At 39.5% G+C, this 11,649-nt stretch overlaps 1 protein-coding gene across 1 annotated transcript; it reads right to left on the reverse strand.

The window, feature by feature from the left end:
• Positions 1 to 458: 458 nt before the first annotated feature.
• urm1 (ubiquitin related modifier 1) lies at positions 459 to 11,649 on the reverse strand. Its single transcript, XM_073477981.1, has 5 exons — positions 11,575 to 11,649; positions 9,821 to 9,891; positions 4,024 to 4,105; positions 1,981 to 2,029; positions 459 to 1,361 (listed from the first exon to the last, which is right to left on the reverse strand). Exons 1-5 carry the CDS (start codon positions 11,607 to 11,609, stop codon positions 1,293 to 1,295), a joined length of 306 nt encoding a protein of 101 aa, XP_073334082.1. The 5' UTR covers positions 11,610 to 11,649; the 3' UTR covers positions 459 to 1,292.

Here is an 11,649-nt window from a genome sequence, read left to right on the forward strand (position 1 = left end):
CTCACATTTTATTTATTTGCTGGTAAATAAACTAGGGCTGCGACTAACAATTATTTTTTAAATTGATGATTAATCTGTCGAATATTTTCTCGACTAGTCGATTAGTTGTTTGGTCTATAAAATGACAGACGGATTCACAGATTCATGAGACCAAAGGCAGAGCTAACATCACATTAAAGCAGCACAAGAAAAGAAATGAAATGAAATACATTCAGATAATGCACGAGAATGAAATGCTGGATTCTCACAGAGGACCTAAATCATGTTAGAATGCAGAAGCCTGATGTGAAATTACTGAGACATTTTGGTGTCTGACTAACGATTATTCTCCACTGTCAATTAGTTTGTAGATTATTTTCTCTATTAATCGATTAGTTTTTTGGTCTGTAAATTGCCAAAACATGGTGAAAAATGTTGACCAGCGTTTCCCAAAGCACACAGTGACGTCCTCAAATGTCTTGTTTTGTCCACAAACCAAAGATATTTATTTTACTGTCATAGAGGAGCAAAGAAACCAGAAAACAATCACATTTAAGAAGCTAGAATCAGAGAATTTTTCCCATTAAAAATTACTCAAACCAACTAACGGATTATCAAAATAGTTGCCAAATAGTTTAATAGTTTTGTTGCAGCTCTAATATAAACAGATAAATGACAATAGTAGAACACACTTGTAATCATATGAATTATGTCTTAATAGAAGCAGTTATATTTTTTGGCAAATACATTTATAAAAACTTAAGAAACATCTTCATATCTGCTTAAAACAATGTAACTGTGTGTTTAGAACCATTTAATAAATGTTGATATACTTCTTAGAAATGCTAATGAGGGGGGTTCCAGTAAAGTTTACCATTTCTATTATATTCTCGTGAACTGAAGGTCACTGTAGCCCCCACGATAAGGTCATTTTGTCTTTCAAAGTCATACATGCAGGAGAGGATGCAGGAAGATGAAGGTCTTTACACTCGCACCTGTGAGTTGACCAATGCAAGCAGAGCTTCATATGAGTGCCCTTTAAAACTGCCCGGCTTCATTAAAAAGAAAAATGTTGGTATTTACACAAACGTCCACACAATTCCTGTCTCACACTTTCCACATTTTTTTCTTGGTAACCGTCTCTGAAACCGACATCAATCACCTCAGATGTCACGGTGCAGGCTGACACATCCGCAGCGTCCAATGGGGCGATGTGTTGTTGAGATGTTGGGGGTGGTGTGTGTGTGTGAAGAGTGCAGAGGAAGTGAAGAAAAGGCTATTACAGAGATTGTTTGTTTTCCTCACTTTATTTTCTATCCTCCATGAAGCGTAGAAATAAACACAATGGTGTCTTGGTCTTGTAGTTGGTAGTCCAGTTCCCCCTGAGGTCCAGAAAACACACCAAAATATTCAATATTCACACAGAAATATCCGTCTTCACTAATACAAATATGTGTATTACTCCTGTGCTCCCATTGGGCTCCAATCAATGACAAACTTTTCATTTCATTTACATCCTGTGTTGCGTCCTGTAATTGAATCAATGGATTCAAATTGAAGTGTTCAGACTGTGTGTGCATGTAAATACGTGTTCAAATATGAGACCCCAAGGACAAACCTGACATGATATGAAACATTAACTGAGTCAGAGAAAAGGAACAGTCTGAGTGAAGATACGGGCTAACAGTCTCACTCAAACAAACAGTCTTCCCTTTCCTGATTTAAACGTCCACACAAGCATTTCTATGTAGTTACATGTATCTATGCATGAGGACATAAAGCTGCACACATGATCTCCAATCATTTAACACCGTGGTTGTACATCCAGAAAACAGATAAGATAGTGTAAAAGAGCATAGAATGAAAATAATGCACGTTTTTACATGCAGATGGAAACGCGCACGCACACACACACACACACACACACACACACTCTCTCACTCTCTCACTCTCTCTCTCTCTCTGCACCATCTGACAGTGAACGTGGCTCCCAGTGCTCACCATTAGCTCCCAGTCTGCATCATTGATAAGCACCAGAATCCCAGGTCTCCTGTGGGAAACAAAACCACACCGCTTTAGGTCGGACACGTTTCCCCAAGGTAGCGCAGACGGTAGCAGGTAGAGAAAGCCCTCACCAGACAAAAATCCCCATATAAATATATAAATTAAAAGAAATCAGAAGTAAGTTAGTAAATCAGTTGTTATAAAATATGAAAAATAAATTACAGGTTCTAGACAAAGATTAAAATGATGCTTAAAAAAAGAGAAACAGAATTTTCTCAATGCATATAAGCCTGAGTAATCAAACTGCATGTGGAAAAAAATATTTATATTATCAATAATTAATTCTTACCTAATATTATCAATTAAAGTTTAGTCTATTACTTTTTGGAGTGGATTGGGACACAGAGGTCATGTGTTTGCTAAGTATGTGTTATTATAACAGTTATAAACAAATTAATATAGTTTGCTTATTAAAAAAAACAGATAATTAATAAATACGCCTGAAGGTCACTACAAAAAATTAAATATATACATTTTAATTAAAAACCTTTTGATTTGAAACATAGATTCTATTTTTAAACAAATACATAGCTAAATGTAGCTCAGAGAAAATAGGAAATGAAGTCTGGTGTTTTGTGTCTGCTGCTTTCTTTAACACTTCACAGTATAAAATTAATATACAAGCAGTATTTTGTTTGAGCAAACACTGGTGTCTTTATGATAATAAATCTATTAGTACAACTGACTGCGTGTGTGTTAGGTTATGTGCAAACAAGCCTTTTTGGGGTTATTCTCATTGCTGCTAATACTGTTTGCATTCAGACTGTTCTGTTTCCAAATATACATGGGGTACTTATATTTCAAATCACAAATTCACAAATTATTTTCTGGATAACAAGGACTGAAAGTAATGATGTTGTAATATATATATATATATATATATATATATATATATATATATATATATATATATATATTTATAGGAAAGAGGTAAAAGAGTGGGGAGACTGTGGGGGGAAAACAAACTGTCACTGGAAATTAATGGGGACCTAAAAATACCTGACAAACAAAGCTGAAAAAAACAAAAAAAACACCACCCTCTAAAAAGAGGATAATGGGAACGATGGGGGAGGGTAACAACAGGCACCTATGGGTGCAGTCATCTTAACACATCTTGGTGCGTTTGTTTTTTGTGAAAGCCACACAGGAAACAGTTTTGGTGAAGTGGACGGTGAGATAATGCCTGAAACATACACTGATGCCTCTCATAGTGTTCAAGTGAGCCTCTCTCCACCTTGTGGATGCTCTATGACGTCAATGAGAAAGGGCAACGTGAGAGGAACCTGTGAGCAAGAACAAGTGGCCACACACACACACACACACACACACACACACACACACACACACACACACACACACAAACAAAATATTTTTTTTTAAAAAGAAAAGATTGCAAACTAATCACACATAGCACCCATAGATCTTTTCTAAAAGATAATGAAGAAAACACCTTGATGACGGTTTGCTCAAAAAAATGGCGTGTTCTGCCAACATAAAATACACACAAACACACACACACATCTAATCTATAAGGTTTATAGGTGGGCCAGCTTTTTTCCCCATTCATTGGTTAGGTGGAGCTATAAATAGTCCTGCACAAAGGCAGCTGTAAAAGTCAGCCAGTCCTATAAGACTGCTGGGAGCCCTGGGCCCACGCACACATATACACGTATGTCTGTACAAACACACAAGCTCACCGGCACACACTTGCACACAGGTAATCATCTTACTGAAGCCCATAACCTCAAGGCTGGACTGTTTTTAACCGGCATTGCAGCAGTTTTGAACCACGGCAGAAAACGTTCAGAAAGCTCCTCAACGAACAGTCTCGTTTTCACATTTTCACTATACTGAGCAATTTTGATCAAATATTAGTCGTATATGATTTTGTTCCTGTGGCGGTGTGATGTACAACATATCATTTAAGGTGGTATTGTTGTACACAGATCAAGTGTGTGTCAAGTGCACACACACACTCACACAGTGTCTCCCTGGACAAAGAGCTCGGGCCGTTCCTTCAGCAGGTTCCGTTGGATCCAGACCAGCAGCTGCTTCACGTCCCCTGGAAAACACACACACACACACACACACACACATATATCAAGCCCATACACGCAGACAAAGCCCATACAGAAGCAGACAACAGAGGTCACAGGTCAGGGGTTAAGGGTCAAGGTGCATGGTTCCAGCCCCCTGGTCGATGTGACGCGACAGAATCACCAGGCGGGACGAGGCTGTATGTATATATGTGTGTGTGTGTGTCTGTGTGCATGTATATTTATGAGTGTATGTGTATGTTTGGGGGGAAAGGAGAGGACATTGGAAATGGGGGGAGGGTTGACTGATGTCAATGGCCAAGAGCGACATTGTTCACCTTGGTAAGAAAGAAATAAAATAAATGATTTGTGTGTGTTTAAATCTAAAAGCGGCTGAACGGATTTTATTTGATTTTCAAAGCTTAAAATAGAGAAAAGAATGAAAATATTAAGCCAGACATTTTCTAAAAGCATGGACATATATTGTATTTCTCTTCAGCCTCATACTTGTAGTGAAAATTTTAGACGCAGGATTGATAAAAATGAACCGAAAATCCAATTTTGGAAAAATAATTCTCTTTGTTGGATTCGAACATTTAATTGCCTGAGCTTGAATATCAGCTATGCTTGAATTTTCCACGAGTCTGACCTCTCAAACAATCAGATTGACCTCGTCTCAACAATAGGTCGAGCCTCACTCAGACCGGCTGACAGAAAGCCACAAAGGCGACGACAATGAGAGGTATTAGGATAAATCCCCACTAAACAACTAATAATGAATATATTAGAGTTATGGCGGTGGTTAACGTTAATATTCAAGGTGGTGTAAGAGCTCTGGAGTGTCTGTGTATTAGTGCTTGGTGTCTTTTCTTAAAAAATGTGTGTTTTCTTATCAAAATACTAAAAACAGAGGACCGATGCGGACACACATTTACAATTTTCTAGGTGACCGTTTCTGGTTGTGTGTTCGAGTGTGTGTGTGTATGATCACAGCTGTCGACTTAATGTACAGGAGCACGCCGACGACTCGCGATAACACATGAGAGCAGCACTGCAATTGCTGGTAGCTATATCATACACACACACGCGCACACACACACACACAATATCAAAATTACCAGTGTTAGCCTCCTGTCAGAGGATGAGGGGTTTGGTGTAAATAAACAGAAGAGTGAGAAAGAGCAAACACAGTACAAGAGAGAATGAGAAAGAGAGAGCCGCAGCAGCATATGGAGCAGATACGAGGGTAAGAGGACAACAGTGAGTCATCCCGAGCCAGGTGTAAAGAGAGCGGTGAAGCCGGAGCAGGTAGGCGTCGAACCACGCGGGGATTCAAAGGTTCAGCTGGACCAAAGGCAGGGCTGATGTCACATTAAAGCAGCATAAAGGTGACAGCTTTTTACATGAAATATATTCAGAAAATGCACGAGCAGGAAATTCTGCATTCTTACAGTGGAGCTAAAGGTGGATTTTGCTTATATTTTCAATAAATCTTCCTATTAGATGATATTAGAATCAGACTTAAGTTTTAGGCACGTAAGCCTTATACGAAATGTCTGAGACATTTTGTTATCTGAAATGTAGGGCTGAGACTAACGATTATTTTCATTCTTGACTGATATTGTCAATATTTTTCAAAAAAATTGTTTAAACCAATTAATTGATTATCAAAATAGTCTAAGCTCTACTAAAATGTTTCAAAAATGTACCAATATACCTGTCTTTTTGGGTTTTCCAGATTACGACTAGGATTCAGGTGATTTTAATTTTAAAACTGGTGTCCACACACCTGACAAAAATGCAATTTTTTAAAATTTCTGATCGAGGAATCGTCTTACAAAGTCCAAATTTATATTTACATCCATAAAATCACTAGAAATTACAGTGCTCCCATCTAAATCAGCCAAAGTGGATCACAAAACAGGTATTACAAAATAAAATAAAATAAAACATATTCCACAAAGTTATAAAAGAAACATCAGAAGGCCGTCTTGCATCATTTATCTTATGAAAATAAAAGACTCGTGAATTTCTAGAGGCACCTGCCTGGTCACTGTGGCTATGAGAGCAACACATTTGTGAGGATGATATGTCATGTATTAGGGTGTATGTGTGTGCGCGAGTGTGTGTGTGTGTGTGTGCAGTCCAGAGCCTGTGTGTTCAGGTTAATTGTAGTGCTGTCGGCCAGCTCGGTAGTATAATGGAAGTGCTGGTTTTCTGCGAGTCCAGGCCTCCATATAAAAAAAAGACAAATACCTCTCTTTGCAACACTCACGTACACACACACACACTAAACAGAGTAGTAGGCAGTGAATATTGACCTGCACCTCTGCGGGGCTAAAAACAGAACTAATCAGTACAGCAGTCATAACTCCTTCTTTAGGGTGACTCTTTTCTTTGCTCTCTCTCGGTAATTTTTCTCCACCATTACCCCTTATTCGCTCTTTCATCCTCTCACCCCCCCATTTACTTTTTCATTTGCTCTCTCTCCGTCTCTCACACACACACACACTCTCACACTCTCTTTAATTCTCTCGTAAAAGCTGCTCTCCTCCCCTCTTCATCTCCTTCATCTTTCCATCTTTTGCCTTTTTTATTTCTCTCTCTCACACACACACACAAGCTAACATGTTAAAAGTTGCACACAGAAAATAAACAGGCTGTCCCAGCTCGATACACACGTCAATAATAATTCAAACTTTCATCTGTTAAGATTTTTATAACAGAAACAGTCATCAGGCGCTGCCATTTTAATGGCTTTCTTGTAAAAGGTTACACAAATTTAAATCATCCTGCCTGAGCCAAAAAAAGACAGACTTATATAAATGAACTGTGCGACAAAATGGAAGACAAAGTAAAGATAATTAGGATTTAGAGAGGTGAAATGAAAGAACAAGAAGAGGCAGAGAGGCGAAGGTTTTTAATAGCGGTCCAGGAAGAAAACGAGGGAACAAACAGACATGAGAGAGAAAATGCGTCACAGGCTCCTGAAGCATCTTGGGATAGCTGCGTTGCGTGGGTGGAAAGGAGACACGGAGGGAGGGGAGGGAAAAGGCGCCATTTTGACGGCGATTCAAAACGGTGCCCGCTTTTCTTTTGTGCGTGCAGTTTTTTCGCCCCTTTCTTCTTCTTTTGCTTTTCTGTCTTTGTGCGATTATGACGGTCATGTGAGGGGGGGGGGTGTGTGTGTGTGTGTGTGTGTGTGAGCGATCCATCTTTCTGCTGATGCGAGGGGCAAAAAAACTGTGTGATCCTTAGACCACGGGGGTTTTGTTGTGTGTGTGCATTAGAGAGAGAGAGAGTTAGATAGAGAGGGAGAGAGAGAGAGAGAGTTAGATAGAGCGAGAGAGAGAGAGAAAGTGGGGGTGGGGTCTTTCAGTCGAGGGTCATCAATCACCGGCTGGGGTCAAAGAGAAATACGAAGGATTCAGAACCAATTATATCTGCCTCCACTGCACCCCTTCTGTATGAACACACACTCATGCAAACACACACACATGCGCACACTGACACGTAACACAAAATTAGTTCGGAGCAACATTTTCAGGATCAGCGAAACCTGCCAGACATGCAAACTCAAGATCACAATGAGCAAATACATCCAGGAAATGTTATGTCAAAATGTCTGTGCTTCCGTGACGTTTAACGATGATCTTCGTGGACGGCATGGCAAAACCTCACACACACACAAACACACAGGTCGGCTGGTGCAGCAAGGTCATATCTGGCTGACATTCCCTGTTCTGGTCAACTTTTGTCTTTTTGTTGTCGTGGTAACATCAGCGCCATGGATGAACGCCTTTTGTTTCGTAAAATACCAAAGACACATATTTCTTTCGTTTGTTTTCTCTCTCCGTAACACACACACACACACACACACACACACACACACACTCACACACACACACTTGTATATAATCACAAGATGTTTTTACCAACTGCCTCCACTCTTCCTCTCCTAATTTTCCTCAACGACTGTGGTCCTGAAGTGTGTTTGGAAAGTACAGAAGGGCTGAAGGCAGGTTTTCCCCTGACTCCTCCGTGCTGAGTTAGTGGCCCATATTGGAGGGAACCTGAATCCCTCAGCAAAATAAAATCTAATCAGTTTGGATCCAGAGGTGGAAACGTTTTTATGAACTGAGAAATGAGTACATGGCTGCCAAGTCAGCTGAAATGACCTCAGACAACAACAAAAAAAATGTCTTTGAGTTCTGTTGCCCTACTGCACTGTTGCAACCAACAGAGAAAGCATTAAGTTCCCTTTGGTCCCCTTTACTACCCCCATTCACATACATCAGCATTCCCAATGGGCAACTTATACAAGTGAAAGAGGCAGAAAGGACTGATGGGAGCATGATGGCTTATAGGAGGAAGTTATGACAAAGATGAGCAAAGGAAATTATATGGCATTTGTTTTACATGCAGGTGACGGGTTAATGAGAGAGCTTACATTATGCTAGCATGGTGTCAGCAAAACCTCTAAACATGGGGCTCAAAAGTTGCACATGGAATCAAACAAAGATGGTAGGAGTCTGTATGTCGGTCCTTCAATTATCACAACAGCAATTCATCCGATCAACTTTACACTTTGCAGGTGTATGGCTGAGGAGTACGGCCTCTTGAGATCTACGGGATATATTTCTCAGTAGTCAGTTACTACCACCAGAAGTATACACACTGTGTAGGGTATTAACGAGGGACCACTGAGTAAAGTTCTCTCTAGATCGGAGATGTTCCATTATAGCAAAGTTCTGTTTCGCTAAACTCAAACCTTGCAGGCATCCTGGATGTAACTTTCAGAATGACTGCTTTTGTTCCTGCTCCCAAAACCTAAATAGCCCCGTCCCCAATAACTTGCTGTTAGCAATGACAGCAACCAGTTGATTTTCTCACTTCGCTACAATGTTAAATGCTAATGACGCATCTACTCCAGCATTGCCTGGGGAGACAATTATGTCATGGCTGGTGTATCACTCAGGACCCAAGGAAGTGCAGCGTTGAGTGCAAAGTTGTTTGGCTGAGCGGTTCTCCAGAAAGCTGCAAGTAGCAATACCGAAGGCCAAGCAATCAGCCTGCTACGAACAGGAAAGTTTTGAACAGACACTGCACTAGAGATGTTATATCATTCTGTTATGACATTGTTGTGGTATATCAGCAGCTGTGTTTTATAAAATACGAAACATAAAGATTGCCTCTTTAGCCAAATGCTCACAACACATGCCGCAAGGCCACATGGACCATGGACACCTGCCTGGTGTGCCTCTTTATTGTTAGTACCTAATAAAAGGTTAAAAAAAATCCCCAAAAAACATTCCTTTAAAAAAAATCTTCCAAATCTAATTTTGGAAACAAGGACATCTATTTGTAAAAACATGTTTCCATGATCTATTGTTACAGTAGTGCTATGATCGCTACAGTAAACATAACATTTTTCCTACTTGCCAGGAAGCCATTGATTTCCATTTAAATACGTTATGACCGTCGACACGACGTGGCTGCAAACTTGATGTTATTAATCACAATGAACCTCATATCTACTTTTACTTTTGTTAATTTAACATTATCATCATTTGGCAGCTGACATGTCTGATGTCTTGTCCATGAACACATACAGCACAATACCAGACTGTGGTTCGAAGTACATGGACTACAGTTTGCAGAAACACTGGACAGGTTCTTCAGGACACCATTTTTACACAGTGAGAGTCTAATCATGACATGCATGGACAGGTAATACTCACAAGGTTCTGATTGGCTTGGAAGAGTCACATGATGTTCCTTCACACCATCAAAAAGTAGCTCTGCTCCACCGCTAGACAAAATAAAAAGAGACAGTTCAATTAATAAAGTGCGATTTTTGTGGCTAGATACTTGTGAGGGTTCATCATCAGTGGGGGCAGTTTGGGTGGAAAAAGAGAAAAGGGTTTTTTTTATATAGAGTGTGTCTCTGTGAGGAAACTGGGGGTCTTTGAAAGAAACCATTATGACACTCACACGTTTTGGCTGACGGGTTCAAATGTACAAGCTGCTGCAATATATTCAGGAGATCAGTGGAGGACATGAGTGTAAAGCAGCGCTGTTTTAAGTGTTCTTGGGCAGGTCCAAGACAAGTGCCAGTCTCATACAGTTATTCCTTTTTATATATGCTTGTATTAAGCCATTTTGGAGAGTTTTGCAAATCTTTTAACAGGGCAACTTTATGCCAATATTGTATTTTTGCATCATTGTGATGAAGTACTTTTAATTGTCAGGATTTTAATTCACTGTACTTTATACATTGTTATTGCCAATGAATGATAAAGATCTCTTATTTCCTGTTTTTGTCCTGGGAACCTTCCTGCAGAGAACCAAAGACAATCTGGTAGTAATCATAGGTATTGGTACAGCTCTGCTTTGTTTGTAAAGATTTTACTCAATGAATGTCTGAGGACCAAAACGTTGTTAACAAAGATAGTATATGTCATCACGGTGTGCTTGAGTTTCTCACAGTCACAGTTTATGACCCAACACACGTACAATGGGCGCACAAACTTTGAAGAGATATTAATTACTAAGAAAATAAAGACAAAGTTTTCAAGTTATCTTAGGTGTGTTGAGTTTACAAACAGTGGTTGAGTCGTTCTGGAAAGAATGAAAGAGATCAATTTAAACTGGAGAAAATATGAATGTATTATTAGAAAATGTATTCCCAAGTCTCTTTAAATTGTGTGCTTGCTTGTAGATAAAATTCACATTTTGAAATAAATTACTGCAGCGCATCAGTTCCTTTAGTGTACACTATGGGACCCATAAAATAAAGTTGTTACATTCTGATATATTTTGTCTTGATATGGAATTACATACCATGAAAAAGGACATTATGCATATCCATCACCCTGTGCTGCTGTCAATTGCTGTCATTTCTACAGTTTTCATCATTCAGGGATTTTACCAAATCAAAACTAGAGAGCTAAAGTATCATTTTTGTCACGTTAATCTGGCTTCAATACATGTCTATGGTCTTTTGTTTTAATGGGAATTTCTTTTCCTTTTGTTTTGCAGTTCATTGATTATGTTCAGCCACAGTCCTCCAGCTGAGACCATCTCTGTGCGTCTCATGGAGGAGTGTCAGAGTCACTGCTTTAAATGTTTTACAGGCTGCACAGGGCAGTGCTGTCAAAATATGAAAAAAAAGTCAGTCAGCTCCCACTAATGTTCTCTTTTATTATGTCAGTTCTGTTGCCGTTTCTCGTTTTCTTAAACGTGTGGACTTTGTATCCGTGTCAAATGACAGAGAAGAAGCGACCACACGATGATGGATATTTCATAAACAAACTCAGAACTAGCAGGCAGCTAGCTGTGACTCTAATTTGAGGTCTTGTTTAGATAAACGAAGGACACCGATACGAAATTAAACTCATAAAACGTTCGCACAACTTTTCGTTTCTACATAATTGCTGACAAAACACCATTACAGGTAGATTTAACCATTATAATAGGTTATATATTCGCCTACCCAAACTCCAGATGAATCGCTATGGGCGCTGCCATATTGTCGGCACATACAGGAAGTAGTGGAGGGGGAGCCGGA

The sequence above is a fragment of the Pagrus major genome, chromosome 12 (assembly GCF_040436345.1).
Source record: "Pagrus major chromosome 12, Pma_NU_1.0".
Lineage (NCBI taxonomy): Eukaryota > Metazoa > Chordata > Actinopteri > Spariformes > Sparidae > Pagrus > Pagrus major.

Coding starts and splice junctions, on each gene's coding strand:
- urm1 (XM_073477981.1), bottom strand. CDS start 11,609: ATGGCAGCGCCCATAGCGATTCATCTGGAGTTTGG. Junction 9,892..11,574: donor GCGATTCATCTGGAGTTTGG/GTAGGCGAATAT, acceptor TATTTTGTCTAG/CGGTGGAGCAGAGCTACTTT. Junction 2,030..4,023: donor TTTGTCCAGGGAGACACTGT/GTGAGTGTGTGT, acceptor TGTTTCCCACAG/GAGACCTGGGATTCTGGTGC.